The 19,819-nt window shown below is 36.0% G+C and overlaps 1 protein-coding gene across 1 annotated transcript in view; it reads left to right on the top strand.

Moving 5' to 3' along the window:
- LOC111144805 (catenin alpha 3) overlaps positions 1-19,819 on the top strand; it is a 1,765,227-nt gene that overhangs the window by 1,204,623 nt on the left and 540,785 nt on the right. The window contains exon 11 of the mRNA XM_022499291.1: positions 6,493-6,649. Coding sequence (XP_022354999.1) covers positions 6,493-6,649 — 157 coding nt within the window. The remainder of the gene's footprint in view (positions 1-6,492; positions 6,650-19,819) is intronic.

The following is a 19,819-nucleotide window of genomic DNA, read 5'->3' as shown; positions in this document are numbered from 1 at the left end:
TGACCTGAGCTGAAGGCAGACATTTAAGGATTGAGCCACCCAGGCACCTCCTTAGCAATATTTTATAATTAAGGCATGTACATGGGTTTTGTTTTGTTTTTTTTTTTAGAGATAATGCTACTGACCACTTACACTATAGTATAAGTAGTTCTATTCTTTGCACTCGAAAAAAAATATTATACTTGTTTTGTTGTGGTTTTCTGGAACAGAATCTATAATATCTCCAATGTATGCTTATATGGTTAAATGGTTTTTGACAAGGATGCTAAGACCTTTCAATGGATAAAAAGCAGTCTTGAACAAATAGTACTGGGAAAACTGAATATCCACATGTGAAAGAATGAAGTTGGGCGATACCTGGGTGACTCATTCGGTTATGTGTCTGCCTTCAGTTCAGGTCATGACCCCGGGACCCTGGGATAGAGACCCACACTGGGCTTCTTGCAGAGAGCCTGCTTCTGTGCATGCATGCTCTCTCTTTCTCAATCTCTCTCTCTCTGACAATAAATTAATAAAATCTTAAAAAAATGAAGTTGGACCTTATATTGCACCATGTACAAAAGTGAGTTAAAAATGGATCTAAGGCCTTAATATAACAGCCGAAACTGCAGAATTCAAGAAAACATAGGACAGAAACTTCATGATACTAAGTTTGGTAATGATTCCTTGCATATCAGACCAAGAACACAGGAAAGTAAAGAAAAAATAGATCAATTAAGCTTTATTAAATGAAAAACTTTTGTGCATCAGAGGACACTACCAAGGGAACAAAGAGGCAAACCATAGAATGGGAGAAAATATTTGTAAATCATATATCTGAAAAGAGTTTAATATCAAAAAAATTTTAAAAATCCCTAAAACTCAACAACAACAAAAGAATTCAATTTAAAAAGAAGCAAATGTTCTGAATAGGTACTTTTTCCAAAGAAGATATACAAATGTCCAATAAGCCTAAGGAAAGGTGTTTAACATCATTAGTCATTGGGAAAATAAAATAAAAACCACAATGAGATACCACTTCGCACCCATTATGAAAGATATATTTTTTTAAAAAGACAGAAAATAAGTATTGGCAAAGATGAGGAGAAAATGGAACTTTTGTGCTTTGTGAGAAAGTAAGACCTACAGCCATTGTGGAAAATAGTATAGTAATTCTCATAAAAATTGAATATAAAATTATCATGTGATTCAGCAACTTTATTACTGGGTATATACTTAAAATACTTGAAAGGCAAGACTCGACCACATATTTATGAATCAGTGTACATAGTAGCATTATTCACAATAACCAAAAGTGGAAAAAAAATTTTCATCAATAGAAAATAAGCAAAATATGGTATGTACATATGGTGGAATACTATCCAGCCTTAAAAAGAAATGAGGTTTTGACACATTCCTTAACATGGATGAACCTTGAGGATATTATATGAGGAAAAGCTAGACACAAGAGGTCAAATATCATGATTCCACTTTAATGAGGTACCTAGAATAATAGAATAGTCAAATTTGTAGAGAAGAGAAAGTAGACTAGGGTGTTTTAGGGACAGCTTATAAATATAGTAATAACTATGACTGACATGCTTAGTGTACCAAGAAGCAAAGATGAATACAACACAGTCCTACCTATGAAAGAGGCTCATATGAAGTAGACATGTGTAGAAACATTCATGCAATACCATAAGTATTTCATTATATGAACAAACGGCTTTTAAAACACAGAATACAATTTAGTTATCTTGTTATAGGGAATAGGACAGGTTTCACAGTACATAGTAACATTTCAGCAGGTTTTTAGAGATAGGAAATATTTCCTCAGATGGACCAGAGCAGAAAAATAAATGGAACAAGGATGTTAAGGAAGTTTCAGTTGTAAAGGCAAAACCATAGTGGTGTAAAGATACATTGTATCACCAGGAAGTGGAGCTTAAGACAGTATGGCTGGAATATAGGCTAAAATGGGGGTTGGGGGGTAATTTTTTCAACACACTGAACTGTAGGTAAGAGCCTGCTTGTGGAGGTTTTTAGACTATGATTTGGAATGAAATGGAATTCAGATTTTATTTTTAGTCAACTAAGATTCTTCCAAAGGTTATCAGCAAGAGAGGGTCACTTCCTCATTTGAGAAAAAAATGTGCTTGTAGCAGGGAGAATGGCTTGGAGTAAAACTGGAATTAGCTAACTCTTTAGGAGGTCACTAAAATAGTCCTGTTAAGATGTAATAAGCTCCTGTAGTTAAAGAGACTCTTTCAGACATGAGCTGACTAGGGGATTCACAGGTTCAGGGGTGGTTCTGACAGGTACACATCTCAACCATAATCTGAAGGAGAATGCTTCAGAAAGCAACATAATGTATTTAATTCACTTTTAGTTATGCATGAAGAGGATTTAAGAACTGTGTTTTTGCAGTGCCTGGGTGGCTCACTGGGTTAAGTAAGCATCTGCCTTTGGCTCAGGTCATGATCTCGGGGTCCTGGGACTGAGCCCCACATCGGGCTCCTTCCTCAGCGGGGAGCTTGCTGCTCCCTCTCTCTGCCTGCCTCTCTGCCTACTTGTGATCTCTCTCTCTCTCTGTCAAATAAATAAATAAATAAATCTTAAAAACAAAAACAAACTGTCTTTTTAACCCCCCCCAGAAATATAGCTAAAATGCTAGGAGTGTGACATTCAAATGAAGATTTCTTCTGCCTTACATAAGGTTAGCACATCTTCTGAATTTTATCTGCTTTTAGATTTAAGCTAAATATTGGGAGAGTCAAGTAGGATAAAGTTTTCTCATAGTGTGCACTGTTGAATCAGATAAATTGGATCAGAAGCAAAACTGAAAATGTCCTTAGAAAATATAGCCTGTCTCATATTCATGACTCCATATTTCCACTGAGGGTTCCACACCAGTATGCCTCTCTGTGAAGACATAATTTCAGCACAACCACATGTGTACACAGTTGTCCAATTGCAGGGACAATGAAACACCAGAGACCAGAGCCTTTGCAGTTTACACAAACGTACATTGTAAGTTAATAGGTTAATAAAATTCTAAAACTAAAGTCAAAGAATATTGCACAGTGGTTATTTCTAAAAGCAGTGTGTGTTTCCTTAAAATTCAATGTGTTCCTCTTTCATAAAAAAAGAAATAAAAGGAGAGAATATCAGCATAATATTTTTAAGCAACCATTTCCTCCCCTCCTCTACTTCTAATAATTCGTTGAAAGTCATTTAAGCAAGGTGCAGCCGTTAGGTTACTGAGCAGAAAATGTTTCTTTTTTATTCTTATTGCCATCATATTTTGGTGAAATCTGAATCCTGTATCCAATATTCTGCTACACCATCGACTCCTGTTTTCCAAATCCAAAAGCTGTTTTAGTCTCATTATTCTTGACTCTCCTACAGCATTTATCCTTTCAACAAGGTGTTCTTCCTCATCTCTTTAATACCTTTGTTTTCTGCCTCCTTCTTGATGATTCCTTTTCTCATCTTTATCATTTGCAGTTTGCATTTTCCTTCTATATGTTGGAACTTCCCAAAGGTATATTCTCTTCTTCTTACTATTGCCTTGATTTTCTTCCAACTCTTATTACTGTCTCCTCTCTGCTGAACATTCCCTAGGAGGTAATGTTAGGCGCTGCCTTACCATTGTGCATGTTATTGCCCCTTCCTAAAGGGATATCACCTTATACTAATTTCTACTTATTTTTCAGATTTGAGGCCTTTGGAAACCTTTCCCATGTGTTATAGGGCATCTTGTGATACTTTTACAATAGCCTCCATGTTAAAGCTCTTATATATATGGCATTGGTTCTCAGAATCAGAGTGCCAGGTCAGTAACTTCACTGTTACCAGTGAACTTGTTGGAAATGCCAATTATGAGGTCCCAAAGCACATCAGCTGAATTAGAAACTCTAGGGTGTGGCTCAGGAATTTGTGTTTTAACAAGTCCTCAAAATGATTCTGATACAGGCTAGTCTGAGAATCACTGGAGTATTACAATTGTCTGGCTTTTGGCTGAGTTCCCTACTTGATTATGGGCTGCTTTAGAAACTATGATGGACTTTCAGGGTGCCTGGGTGGTTCAGTCAGCTCAGTGCCAACTTTTGGTTTCAGCTCAGGTCGTGATCTCAGGATCTTGGAGTGGAGCCTTACATGGGGCTCTGTGCTCAGCAGGGAGTCTGCTTGAGATTCTCACCCTCTGCCCATCTCCCTGCTCCTGCTGGTGAACTCCCTCTCTCTCTCTTTCAAATACAAAAATAAAATCTTGGGGCATCTGGGTGGCTCAGTGGGTTAAGACTCTGCTTTTGGATCAGGTCATGATCCTAGGGTCCTGGGATTGAGCCCCACATTGGGCTCTCCGCTCAGTGGAGGGCCTGCTTCCCCCTCACCCTCTGCCTGCTTCTTTGCCTACTTGTGATTTCTCTCTCTGTCAAATAAATAAATAAAATAAATAAATCTTAAAAAAATAAATAATATCTTGAAGAAGAAGAAGAGGAGGAGGAGGGGGAGGGGGAGAAGGAGGGGGAAGAGGAGGAGAAGGGGGAGGAGGAGGAGGAGGAGGAGGAGGAGGAAGAAGAAGAAGAAGAAGAACAAGAACAAGAAGAAGAAACAACAACAACAACAAACATGGTGGAATCTTTTTAATAGTGATGTCAGTTGCCAGTGTAGAATCTGCTACATTATTGCTACATAAAACTAATTTCTTTCACTTCATGGACAAATACATGGGTAAATAAATGACAACTTTTTTATGAGGTCCAATTCTTTATCTCAGGTAACTGTGGCTTGTGGGAGAGCCTAGTCACTTCAAAGCCAACCTAATAGGAAAGTTGATACCTAACACTCCTCCTCAACACTGTCCTCCCAAACAATTGAACATGTTTGTTTCTCTGATCCTGACTGACTTTTTTTAACTCTCTGAACTCTCTTTTTCCAACAATGCTAAGATCATTTTCCCCATTACTGGTGGAAATACCTTAGTAATCATCTTTCCTTGAAGAATAGCTTCATTTATTCTGAGTATACAACTAAAAGGTTTACCACAAAAAATCTGAAGAATTCAGTTACACACACAAATAAATAAAAAGCACTGGAAATTCCACCCCTCTAAGAGAACCAATGTTAATTGGTGCATGTATTCATTTAACTTTTATCCCTAGCATATTTGCATTTCAGTGTTTGCTGTGGAGCATAATATTTTGTAATCTACTGTTATTGCACTATGTTGGATGTATTTTCATGTCCTTAGAAGGTAATTTTCCACAGATTTCTTAATGGCTGCATGATATTTTGGCAGTAATTGACCTATCCTCATCCTTCCTTAATTAATTGGAAGTTCTATCAAAACCTTTTCATTACCTCCACCCTTGCTGTCCAGGCTCCATCTTACTCCCAGAACCTCTTGCAGTAGCCTCCGTTGACAGATGAATTCTTCTAAAATTTAGTTCTGAGCAAATTGCTTGAAAGTCATAATGACTCCTCAGTGCCTTCCAAATAAGGGCACTGTCCTGAGCAGGACCACTAAGTACTCCTGTTGATTTCTTTTGTACACCCAGTCTCTAGGTAAGACTGCTCACCATTCTCACAGCATTTCCTCTGTTTACTCTCCTTTTGAATTTTGCCTCTTCTCTGTCCCATCATTCTTTTTCAATAGCGATTTAACCTAAATGGCCAATTTAGTGGGAGGCCTTACTGCAATCACCAACTTCCGACCCTCACCACCGCTTCATTCCTTATCCCCCTTCTTATATATTTTTCTCCTTGGTTCTTAAAACTATCTAACAGATCATATATTTTGCTTATTTAACTTGTTAATTGCCTCTGTGCTGTAACTGTAATAAAGGTTCCATGAAAGCAATGATTTTTGCTTCTGTCTTGTTTATTGCTATATCCTTAGAATCTAGAACAATGCTTAATACATGAAAAGCAATCAGAATTGAACAAATGAATGAAATAAATGAACAAATGAATGAAATAATTAATTAGTTAGTTAATTAATAATGAATATTCACTTGCAAAATTCTACAAGACCTCAGGGAAGCCAAAGCTCTTATTCCAGTGCTTTGTGTATATTCACATTGTACAATGTGAATTCAAATAACTAGTTAACATGTTACTCTTCCTTGAACTCTTTCTTTAAAGCTTCTATTTAAAGACTATTGACCATTATTTGTGGTTATGACATGTATTGCATACTGAACTGAGTTATATGTTGCCCTTCCCATTGAGTAATAAAGAAGTTCCTTACAGGCAGAGACCAATTATCTTTGTAGCTCTTGCAGTTCTTAGTGCATTGATACTCAATAAATAGCTCTAAAAATAATTAAATTATTGCCACAAATAAAATTAAATTCTTACCAAAAGTGAAGAGGGAGTTACAAGGGCATTTTTGCCATTTTCCCTGTTGTTAAAGATATACGTATTTTCTATTTTAAAGAATAGCTGTTATCTCCACGATTATAACTATTTCCAAAGAAATCACTATGTGAACATTCTACATCTTTGCAGATCATTAATGCTGCACTTGCTTTGGCGGCAAGACCCAAAAGTCAAGTGGTCAAAAAAACCATGGAAATGTATAAGCACACGTGGGAGAATCATATCCATGTCCTCACCGAAGCTGTAGATGACATTACAAGCATTGATGACTTCCTTGCTGTATCTGGTATGTTTTTGATCTTTTAATTTATATATTTAATCTTGTCAATTCTCTGAAATATAATTCTGAATATAATTAATTTTATGCAGTATAATGAGATTCTTGTTAATGATCATCTTTCTTAAAGCAAAGTATTGCTATTTGTCATCTACTCTAGGATAATAAGCCTCAAGCTTGCAGTCTTCACAACTCAACAATTTACATTGTGTCTCTAAAAGAAACTCCTATTCATAGACAAAGCATAATTGAAAATAGTAGCTGGAAATCTTAGACATTTTCTAGCTTTTTGAATAAATAATCATTTTCCCCTTTAATATATGTATATCTTTTGATTTCTCTGTACTTCTTTTCCAACAGAATTTTTCTACACTAGAAAATTTAGATAGATAGATAGACACACAGGAAAACTCTTCATTGATTTGAGATAGAATATGTACTTCAGCTTCCAGTATATGTATTTGAATTTTGGTGATCTAAATAATCAAATAAGTCTAAACATCTGACTACATCAGTTACAGATGGGCTTGAAATTCCATGTCAAACCTACATGCTTCTTTTATCACAGAATAGAATAGCATCCCATAGGATTATGAAATTACTCTCAGAAGCATAACTCTGGTTTTGATTATATTGTTATAACAGCAAAGAACTAAATACTTCTAAATCTTTTTTTTTTTAATTTTCTTAAAAATTAAGCTTCATATTATAATAAATTACATTTTGGGGAAACTGGTTGTCTCAGTCGGAGGATCATGCAACTTGATCTCAGGGTTTTGAGTTTGAGTTCCATGCTGGGTGTAGAGATTACTTAAATTAAAACTTTAGGGTGTCTGGATGGCTCTTCGGTTAAATGTCTGCTTTCAGCTCAGGTCATGATTCTAGGGTCTTATGATTGAGTCCCTCATTGGGCTCCCTGCTCAGAAGGGAGCCTGCTTCTCCCTTTGTCTCTGCCCCTCCCCCTGCTCATCCATGTTTTCTCTATCTCCATCTCTTTCAAATAAACAAAATTAAAAATAAAATATTTTTTTAAATTATTTTTATTAACATATAATGTATTATTTGCCCCAGGGGTACAGGTCTGTGAATCATCAGGCTTACACACTCACAGCACTCACCATATCACATACCCTCCCCAATGTCCATAACCCAACCATCCTCTCCATACCCCCTCTCCTCAGCAATGCTCAGTTTGTTTTGTGAAATTAAGAGTCTCTTGTGGTTTGTCTCTCTCCCAATCCCATCTTGTTTCATTTATTTCTTCCCTCACCCCACAACACCCCATCTGCCTCTCAAATTCCTCATATCAGGGAGATCATATTTATAATTATCTTTCTTTGATTGATGTATTTCACTCAGCATAATACCCTCTAGTTCAAACCATGTCTTTGCAAATGGCAAGATTTTATTTCTTTTGATGGCTGCATAGTATTCCATATATATATATATATATATATATAGAGAGAGAGAGAGAGAGAGAGAGAGAGAGAGAGAGTATTCCATATATATACACACATACATCCTCTTTATCCATTCATCTGTTCATGGACATCTAGGTTCTTTCCATAGTTTGGCTATTGCAGACATTGCTGCTGTAAACATTCAGGCGCACGTGCCCTTTCAGATCACTGCATTTGTATCTTTAGGGTAAATACCCAGTAGTGTGATTGCTGAGTCCTAGGGTAGCTCTATTTTCAACTTTTTGAGGAACCTCCATACTGTTTTCCAGACTGGAACCAGCTTGCATTCAACCAACAATGTAGGAGGGTTCCCCTTTTTCCACATCCTCTACAACATCTGTCATTTCCTGACTGGTTAATTTAAGTCATTCTGACTGGCGTGAGGTGGTATCTCATTGTGGTTTTGATTTCTATTTCCCTGATGTCAAATGATGTTGAGCACTTTTCATGTGTCTGTTGCCCATCTGGATGTCTTCTTTGCAGAAATGTCTGTTCATGTCTTCTGCCCATTTCCTGATTAGATTATTTGTTCTTTGGGTGTTGAGTTTGCTAAGTTCTTTATAGATTTTGGACACTAGCCCTTTATCTGATATGTCATTTGCAAATATCTTCTCCCATTCTGTCAGTTGTCTTTTGGTTTTGTTAACTATTTCCGTTGCTGTGCAAAAGCTTTTGATCTTGATGAAGTCCCAATAGTTCATTTTTGCCCTTGCTTCCCTTGACTTTGGCAATGTTCCTAGGAAGAAGTTGCTGTGGCTGAGGTTGAAGAGGTTGCTGCCTGTGTTCTCCTCAAGGATTTTGATGAATTCCTTTCTCACATTAAGGTCCTTCATCCATTTTGAGTCTATTTTTATGTGTGGTGTAAGGAAATGATCCAGTTTCATTTTTCTGCAAGTGGCTGTCCAATTTTCCCAACACCATTTGTTGAAGAAACTGTCTTTTTTCCATTGGACATTCTTTCCTGCTTTGTCAAAGATTAGTTGACCATAAGGTTGAGGGTCTATTTCTGGGCTTTCTATTCTGTTCCATTGATCCATGTGTCTGTTTTTGTGCCAATACCATGCTGTCTTGATGATGACAGCATTGTAATAGAGCTTGAAGTCTGGAATTGTGATGCCACCAACTCTGGCTTTCTTTTTCAACCTTCCTTTGGCTATTTGAGGTGTTTTCTGGTTCCATATAAATTTTAGGATTATTTGTTCCATTTCTTTGGAAAAAAAATAAAAGATGGTATTTTGATAGGGATTGCAGTAAACGTGTAGATTGCTTTAGGTAGCATAGACATTTTCACAATATTTGTTCTTCCAATCCACGAGCATGGAACATTTTTCCATTTCTTTGTGTCTTCCTCAATTTCTTTCATGAGTACTTTATAGTTTTCTGAGTACAGATTTTTTTGCCTCTTTGGTTACGTTTATTCCTAGGTATCTTATGTTTTGGGTGCAGTTGTAAACGGGATTGACTCCTTAATTTCTCTTTCTTCTGTCTTGTTGTTGGTGTATAGAAATACAGCTGATTTCTGTGCATTGATTTTATATTTGACACTTTACTGAATTCCTCTACAGGTCCTAGCAGATTTGGAGTAGAGTCTTCTGGGTTTGCCACATAAAGTATCATATCATCTGCAAAGAGTGATAGTCTGACTTCTTCTTTGCCAATTTGGAGCCTTTAATTCTTTTTGTTGTCTGATTGCTTAGGCTAGGACTTCTAGTACTATGTTGAATAGCAGTGGTGATAATGGACATCCCTGCCATGTTCCTGACCTAAGTGGAAAAGCTCTCAGTTTTTCTCCATTGAGAACGATATTCGCTGCGGGTTTTTCATAGATGGCTTTGATGATATTGAGGTATGTACGCTCTATCCCTACACTTTGAAGAGTTTTTATCAAGAAAAAATGCTGTACTTGTCAAATGCTTTTTCAGCATCTATTGAGAGTATCATGTGGTTCTTGTTCTTTCTTTTATTAATGCATTGTATCACATTGATTGATTTGTGGATCTTGAAACAACCTTGTAGCCCTGGAATAAATCCCATTTGGTCATGGTGAATAATCCTCCTAATGTACTGTTAGATCTTATTGGTTAGTATTTTGGTGAGAATTTTCACATCTGTGTTCATCAAGGATATTGGTCTGTGATTCTCTTTTTTGATGGGATCTTTTTCTGGTTTTTGGATTAAGGTAATGCTGGCCTCATAAAATGAGTTTGGAAGATTTCCTTCCACTTCTGTTTTTTTGGAACAGTTTCAGGAGAATAGGAATTAATTATTCTTTAAATATTTGTAGGATTCCCCTGGGAAACGTTTTGGCCCTGGGCTCTTGTTTGTTGGGAGATTTTTGATGATTGCTTCAATCTCCTTACTGGTTATAGGTCTGTTCAGGTTTTCTCTTTCTTCCTGGTTCAGTTGTGGTAGTTTATATGTCACTAGGAATGCATCCATTTCTTCCAGACTGTCAAATTTGCTGGCATATAGTTGCTCATAATATGTTCTTATAACTGTTTGTATTTCTTTGGTGTTGGTTGTGATCTCTCCTCTTTCATTCATGGTTTTGTTTATTTGGGTCCTTTCTCTTTTCTTTTCGATAAGTCTGGCCAGGGGTTTATCAATCTTATTCTTTCAAAGAACCAGCTCCTAGTTTCATTGATTTGTTCTACTGTTGTTTTGGTTTCTATTTCATTGATTTCTGCTCTGATCTTTATTATTTCTCTTCTCCTGCTGGGTTTAGGCTTTGTTTGTTGTTCTTTCTCCAGCTCCTTTAGGTGTAGGGTTAGGTTGTGTATTTGAGACCTTTCTTGTTTCTTGAGAAAGGCTTGTATCGCTATATATTTTCCTCTCAGGACTGTCTTTGCTGTGTCCCACAGATTTTGAACAGTTTTGTTTTTATTTTCATTTGTTTCCATGATTTTTTTCAACTCTTCTTTAATTTCCTGGTTGACCCATTCATTCTTTAGAAGGATGCTGTTTAGTCTCCATGTATTTGGGTTCTTTCCAAATTTCCTATTGTGACTAAGTTCTAGCTTCAGAGCACTGTGGTCTGAAAATATGCAGGGAATGATCCCAATCTTTTGATACTGGTTGAGACCTGATTTGTGACCCAGGATGTGATCTATTCTAGAGAAGTTCCATGTGCAGTAGAGAAAAATGTGTATTCTGTTGCTTTGGGATGGAATGTTCAGAATATATCTGTGATGTCTATCTGGTCCAGTGTGTCATTTAAGGCCTTTATTTCCTTGTTGATCTTTTGCTTGGATAATCTATCCATTTCAGTGAGGGGGGTGTTAAAGTCCCTGACTATTATTGTATAATTGTCGATGTGTTTCTTTGATTTTGTTATTAATTGGTTTATATAGTTGGCTGCTCCCATGTTGGGGGCACAGATATTTAATATGTTAGATCTTCTTGTTGGACAGACCCTTTGAGTATAATATAGTGTCCTTCCTCATCTTTTATTATAGTCTTTGGCTTAAAATCTAAATTATGTGATATAAGGATTGCCACCCCAGCTTTCTTTTGATGTGCATTAACATGATACATTGTTTTCCACCCACTCACTTTAAATCTGGAGGTATCTTTTGGTCTAAAATGAGTTTCTTATAGACAGCATATTGATTTTTTTTTTAATCCATTCTGATACCCTGTGTCTTTTGATTGGGGCATTTAGCCTATTTACATTCAGGGTAACTATTGAGAGATATGATATTAGTGCCATTGTATTGCCTGTAAGGTGACTGTTACTGTATATTGTCTCTGTTCCTTTCTGGTCTACTACTTTTAGGGTCTCTCTTTGCTTAGAGGACCCCTTTCCATATTTCCTATAGAGCTGGTTTGGTGCTTACAAATTCTTTTAGTTTTTGTTTGTCCTGGAAGCTTTTTATCTCTCCTTCTATTTTCAATGATAGCCTAGCTGGATACAGTATTCTTGGCTGCATGTTTTTCCCATTTAGTGTTCTGAATACATCATGCCAGTTTTTTCTGGCCTGCCCAGGTCTCTGTGGATAAGTCTGCTGCCAATCTAATATTTTTACCATTGTATGTTACGGACTTCTTGTCCAGGGCTGCTTTCAGGGTTTTCTCTTTGTTACTAAGACTTGTAAGTTTTACTATTAGATGATGGGGCGTGGACCTATTCTTATTGATTTTGAGGTGAGTTATCTGCACCTCCTGGATTTTGATGCTTGTTCCCTTTGCCATTGTAGGGAAATTCTCTACAATAATTCTCTCCAATATACCTTCTGCTCCCCTCTCTCTTTCTTCTTCTTTTGGAATCCCAATTATTCTAATGTTTCGTCTTATGGTATCGCTTTTCTCTCTAATTCTCCCGTCGTGGTCCAGAAGTCATTTGTCTCTCTTTTGCTCAGCTTCTTTATTCTCTATCATTTGGTCTTCTTTATCACTAATACTCTCTTTTGCCTCATTTATCCTAACAATAAGAGCCTCCATTTTTTATTGTGCCTCATTAATAGCTTTTTAAATTTTAGCTTGGTTAGATTTTAGTTCTTTTATTTCCCCAGAAAGGGCTTTTATTTCTCCAGACAGGGTTTCTCTAATATCTTCCATGCCTTTTTGGAGCCCAGCTAGCACCTTGAGAATCGTCATTCTGAACTCTAGATATGACATATTACCAATGTCTGTATTGATTAGATCCCTAGACTTTGGTACTGCCTCTTGTTCTTTTTTTTGTGGTGAGTTTTTCCATCTTGTCATTTTATCCAGATAAAAATATGTGAAGGAGAGAATAAAATATTAAAAGTGTGGTAAGACCCCTGAAAAATGTGTGTTAACCAAATCAGAAGAGAGCCCAAATTGTGGGGGAAAGTAAGAGGGTAAAAAGAAGTTCTAAAAAAAATTTAAAAAGAAAAGAAAAAGAAAATATAGGTATTAGACTGGTGAATAGAACAGAACCACCCACTTAATTTTGGGAGTACTTTGGTCTCTTAGAAGAAACTACCTCCCCAATTTTTTTTTTTTAAGATTTTATTTATTTATTTGACAGACAGATCACAAGTAGGCAGAGAGGCAGGCAGAGAGAGAGAGGGAAGCAGGCTTCCTGCTGAGAGAGAGCCCAATTTGGGGCTCGATCCCAGCACCCTGGGATCATGACCTGAGCCAAAAGGCAGAGGCTTTAACCCACTGAGCCACCCAGGCACCCCTCCCAAACTTTTAAAGGAAGGAAAATGCATGTGTATATATATATATACATATATATACACACAAAAATAAGGGTAAACACAATGAAGGGATGGAATATGACTGTAAATATGAAAATTTAAAAAAAGTCTAAAAAAGGGTTGATAAGATAAGTTGGTTGGGAAAAGGAAGAAAAAGAAAGTGGAGAAAATTTTCTCAGGCTGGAGAATAGAACAAAGACCTGTGCTAGATTTAGGGTATATTTTGATCTATTAAAAGAAGTATCCCAAAATTTTTTAGAAAAAAAAAAAAAACCTATATGTATACAAAAAATAAGGTTAAATACATTGAAGGATAAAATATGACTATAATAATGAAGGTTTGAAAATATTTTTTAGAAATGTATTGTTAAGATAAACTAGTTAAAAAATGTTAAAAGAGGAAAGAAGAAGAGTTAAAAAATTAGAATAAGAAAGAAAATAAAATTTAAAAATTTTAACTTTCCAAGACTAAAGTTTCATGGGGAGAAAGCCATGAATTCCATGCATTGTTTTCCCCTAGCTCTGGAGTTCTCCTGTTGTCCTTGATCAGTGAGCTTGGTTTTGGCTGGATGTTCCTTCTGATTTTCTGGGGGAGGGGCCTGTTATAGTGATTCTCAAATATCTTTGCCCGAGGTGGAATTGCACTGCCCTTGCCAGGGGCCAGGCTAAGAAATCTGCTTGAGTTTGGTCTCAGGAGTTTTTTGTTCCCTGAACGTTTTCCATAGAGCTCTGGAGGACGGGAATGAAAATGGCAGCCTCTCAGTCTTTGGCCCAAAGGAGCTGAGAGCTCGGGTCCCCACTCCTCAGTGTGGTCTCAGAGAAAAGTGGTCAGTCACTCCCATCTCCCTGGTCTCCAGCCATGCTCTGGGCTCACTGGGCCTGTGACTGAGTTTTTCTGTCTCTGGTGTACAACTCCATTTGGAGTCTCCAAAACTAGCAGGTTCCTGCCTCTAGAGGAGGAAGTTGAGTCTCCCTTGATCTCCCACTTCTGGGGTCCCTACTCAAAGAGCAGTGGTCTGACTGTGCGACTGATCACAGTTTAAGGTAACCCCGAGCTGAGAGCTCACTCCTTGGCTCTGTCTCTATAGTCAGCTTTCCCACTCTGATACCTAGGAGCTCTGCCACACTCAGACACCCTCGATCTTTCAGTGACCCCACGGGTCCTGAGACCACACTGTCCCTGCAAGGGCTCCACCCCTGCTTAGCTTTTGGAGCAATATCCCTCAGTGGAGCAGACTTCTAAAAGTTCTAATTTTGTGCTCTGCTGCTTCACCATTTGCTGGGAGTCGGCCCCTCCCCCTGAAGTGTATCTTCCTGTCGCTTCGGATTCACTTCTCAACACGTCTTACCTTTCAGAAAGTGGTTGATTTTCTGTTCCTAGAATTACTGTTCTTTTCTTCGATCTCCTGTTGAGTTTGTGGGTGTTCAGAATGGTTTGATAACCAGCTGAACTCCTGCTACCTGTTGTCATTTCAGTCCACTATTCCTCCTCCATCTTGCCTCTCATCCAAAAAATAAAATCTTTAAAAAATAGATTTTTTTTTCCTTTTTTTAAAGAGACTGGAATGAGATATTATTTTTTATAAAATGCATATTCATATGAATTTCTAACATCATTTTATCTTTTAAAAATTTCCTGATATAGTCATAGTGTGTCTAACTTGTGGAACTTACTACTTTCATGCATGTATATATTCTCATCTTAAATGATAGTTCTGGAAACCTGGTGTATTTTCATGATACATTAATGAATGAAAATGTGTGGGAATTATTTTAAAATTGTTTTATTTCTGTTGAGCTGGAAACTTTGAAAATAATAGAAAATGTATGGGTAAAAATGTTAATATCCCTTGATCCCACTATTCAGAAATAACAATTGATATCTGATTTATTTCCATCCAAATTTACATATATATAGCTATATGTATAGCCATATATATATATATATATATATATATATATACGTAAATTTATGTTTTTAAATAATTATGTCATGAGGTTTATAATGAATATTTGGCTGAATTTCCCCACATCATTATACATGCTTAAAAAAAAAAAAACTGCTCTTCTTTCATTAGCATTTAGGTGAATTATAATTTTAACTAGTATAAACAATGCTGTTTTAAACATATTTTTGTCTATTTGCTGTCCTCTTAGTATAGATTTTGTGTGTATGTGTGTTCAATCAACATCATACATTGGGGCACTCTTTGGTTAATTACTAAATGCTAGATTTTATTTTTTAATTGTCTCTTTTTGTTACAAAACAAAGAAACCTGCTCACACAACTCTCTGTAAAGGCAGTTTATTATAGGTACACTAATGACACAATAGGGAGAGGCTCCTGAACACCTAAGAGCAAGAACTATAATTGGTCTGCCCTTGCATGATTAGAGCTATAGGAGGCCTGAGATCTGAGTAAGTCCAGCAGGTCCTTAGAGCAGGAGCTCATGCTTTTTCTTTTCCATCCTGGATTAACCTGACCTCCCAACCTTCATAGTCTGCTACTTTTTTGTGAACAGCTTTAACACTTCAGCACGTTTTGCCTATACATAACAGAAAACTCATATGGAAGTTCCCATCTAGACTTACTCCCCAAGCATGCCAAAGGACTTGGATAGGAATAGTCAAGATATGTGAGGAATAGTATTTTATCACTAACATTGTTTAGAATTGTCAGTACAGGGTAATAATTAAAAAGTGGATTAATATTTAATGTGCTTCAGTATTGCTTTAAAATTCTCCATAGATATCGCACTCCATTATTTTCTAGACCCAGGGTGAATTTTTCCTACTTTCCTGTTCTTTGGATGTGCTAGCTAATAGCAGTCTAAGGTTATTAATGATCTGTGTAGACATCTCTGGATTCTCTTGACCTTCCCTCATGGTTACATCTCAGAGCTTACATCTCAAAGCATTGTATAATACCACCTAAAGCAGAAAACAAGGTAGCTTGTTGGCTTCAAGTTATCAGGAGGAAATCTTTCCCGGGTGACCTCCATCTGATTTCTCTTATGCCTCTTAGCTCAAAACTTATTCCTATACCTACACTTGAACCAACTGCTGGCAAAAGGAAATGGGATTTCCATGATAAGCTTAGAATGGTGATAAATGGCTAAAAATTGACTGGAGGCCAGAATAAATGGTAGTTCTAATTTGTAGCACTTCCTTTGTAGTATTTATGAATACTGTCACTTTGGCATGTTTTAAGCTATTTAATGTGATGTCACTGAAGAGATGCATAAAAAACAACTCTTGTGAGTTGGTATAACAGATCTAGCAGACTACTGGGCTTAGACTAGTCATAATTCAACCTTTCTGACTAATTACTTTCAATGCAAACAAAATCAGAGGTTTTATGAGCAGAAAAGAATGGAAAATTGCTCTTGACTAGCGACAAAAGATGTTTACCTCAGGCAATCCTTTCTCACTTTTCTGCACTTTCACAAACTTATCTTGTATTAGTTAAGCATGAGTCCTATTGGATTCTTAGGATATCATAACTGTCAACATGTATTCCCCCAAATAATGATATCTTTTCTCAGAATCTTCTAGCTGGCTTTATATATACATCTTTTTTAGTACTAGGCTAGAAGTTGTAAGTTCAAGATCACAGGCCACCAGTGGATAGTTACTTTGTTTCAGATAGCTAATCATGCTTCAAAGAGCTGTGATGGAGGCTCTCACAATCTGGTAGCTTTTTTTTTTTGGGAGGGTGGGTCCAGATTGTCTTAGAAAAAGTTGCTGATGTGATTAGCAATGAACAGCTTCTCTGATGATACTTTATAATGATCGTTCAGAGATCCTGTTTGTACTCACAGACTGCTGGTTCCTCTGTCAGGTAGAAAAACTGACAACTCAGTTCGTGTTGGTGAATTACCTAGAGAATATTATGTTTCATAATTTTTATAAAACAATTTCATCTTTTTCTTTGGCTTTCTTTCAGTACTTGACAATAATACTTATTTCACTCTCTTATTTATTTATTTATTTTTGTTTCCTTTTATAAGAATGAATAATAGAAATCCTGAAAAGATTCCCACTTTTCTTCTGAGTCAGTTGTGAAAATTTGGGGATTCTCAGAACATCAGCTCTCCACATTAAAATATAAGCAAAACTTAAGACCTAAAATCAGTGAGAAAGGATTCTTGGACTTTAAGCGATTATTTTATTGTCATTAACAAAGGTAGGGATCGCACTGGTAAAATTTTTCCATCATAATAATGTTTTAGAGTGATTAGATCATCTAATATTGATGAATAGGTCTTGAAGTAATACCAAATGTCTTTTATTTAACTATTGCTTTCCCCAGTATAGAAATATCATTGATGATTTTTAAACTGTATGTTTATATAATCACCAAACTTCTCATGATATACAGAAGTGAAAATACCAATTTTTAGAAGGCATTTCTGCATTATTTTGTTTCATCGTATGCGTAGAAAACTCTGAACATAAGTATAATCAATTTTTTTTTTTGAAAACCATAGGAAATATAGCCACTTCATCAATGTACTGTTATTTAAAATTTTTAAGTGTAAAGATAAAATGAAACAGTGAACCAAGACCCACCTTTAAAATCAAAGGAATGTTTGGAAGACTACATTCTCTGACATTCAGTTGTCCAAAAGAGGCTCTTTTCAGTTTAATGTTATTTATGTAATAATTCCAGTATCATCTTGCAGGTAATTAGAAAAAAATTTTTCAGTGCATAGGTCTCCAACTTTTTGTCTCATCATTGACTGTAGGACTTATGCCCACAGCATTCACTGTTCTTGGTTTTTGTTTGTGTGGGTTTTTTTTTTTTTAATCCCTCTCTGAAAATACGTGTAACAGAACACTTGTCAGAAAGTTGCTGGACTGAAAGATTCTTTGACCACATCAAAGTCTGTCTTTCATATAGACAGAAAATGTTCCTATGTGATGAGATTTGTGAAGCTCTGTCTTTCCAGCCTGACAACATGCCCGAAATCCCCAATATTAGTTATATACATGGGAAAATAAAAAGTTTAAGGTCTCCACTTAAGATGCAAATTTGGGAGAGAAAACATTAACACTTGCCTCAATTTTTTGAATCATTGAATTAATTGACTCATAGTGAATTATAACCCAAGGAACTAAGTTCAAAAGAAGTAAACTTTGTTAGAAGAGGAACTGACTTGGACCATATGAACTATTCAACAAATCCAAAGAACTGAGTAAATGTGAAAGTTTGTGAATATATGAACTTTCTTTCATTTATTCATTCATTCCTTAAATATTGCATAATGTGAAGTGCTAAACCCTACAAAATGTACTTGAGGTTAAAAAAAGGCGTTAAAAGTTAGCAGAAGAGATAACTTGCAAGAAAGCTGTGATGATGGGGCTTGTTGGAGGGAAGTGACCACATGAGGAATGGAGTGAGCCACTGACAATGGTTTGGAATTTTCTAAAAGAAAGATTGACCACTTATTGATTAGAATTAGTTCGATTGTTCCCTTATTGTAAAAGGTTTTCTCATTTTAGAGATAATATCATAGTGACTTTCAGTGAAGTATGGTATTGAAGGATGCTTAGAGATCTCTTTTACTCCATGTTCTGAATTTCTAATACATCCACTTTTCTCTATATCCACTGTTCTCACCTCTCAGTTCAAGCATCTCTCTCTTACCTGAATTACCGTATAATTTTCTAGTTGAAACTCCTGCTTCAAGAGCTTGGCTTGAAGGCTTTCAATAGTTATTGGCTGAATGAATAAATGTATTTATTCCCCTTTTTAATTCTGTGCAAGATTAATTTGAGGAGGTATATGGCTTCTGCTTTGAATAAATGTGTTCATCTTTGGGAGAAATAGTTTAAGAAACCTCTAAATTATGAAAAATAACTTTAAGCATTAATCATCACAATGTTCTGTGACCTTGACTTAGTCACACAAAGATAACTCTGATGCTATTCTCAAAAATGTACTAACAAAAGCCTCCATTCATGACATTGTGGTAAACTTGATCTTTGCTTCTAAAAAGTTTTATCTGAATCATTTGACAAAGAAAAATGAAAAGAAATAGACTTACATTTCTCTTTCAAAATTAATATAAAATAAACACATAATATTAGCAAGATCAAAGTGTTAAATCAATTGCACATAAACTGAGCACTATTAATATTCAATATAATGGTTATGGAATAGGTGCTGAGAATAAAGAATGACCAATATAGTACATATCTATGCAAAGATAAGTTATATAATATAATGATAACCAATCTATTATGATACATTCACTTACATGTATCTTTTCAATATATACCTATTTGAAATTTTAGTTGATTAGAGGGATCAAGACATGATGTGTTCCAAAAAAAATGTTCTTTTAAAATTGGGATTTGAAATCATATTCTGCAAAAATGGATTTTGATAAAAATATATTGAATATCAATTATGTGCAAGACATAAGTTGGGAAGGGGAGAAAGATGGAAAGAAGGAAGACACAACGTTTTTGTGAACACACAATCTAGTATATACAAATTAGATTCCAAAGGATTTTAACAGTCACATTAACAAGATACTATGCAG

The sequence above is a fragment of the Enhydra lutris genome, unplaced genomic scaffold (genome assembly GCF_002288905.1).
Source record: "Enhydra lutris kenyoni isolate GAN:26980312 unplaced genomic scaffold, ASM228890v2 scaffoldscaffold12, whole genome shotgun sequence".
Classification (NCBI taxonomy): Eukaryota; Metazoa; Chordata; class Mammalia; order Carnivora; family Mustelidae; genus Enhydra; species Enhydra lutris.
The sequence above is the reverse complement of the archived record's forward strand: the minus strand, read 5'-3'. Positions and strand labels throughout refer to the sequence as shown.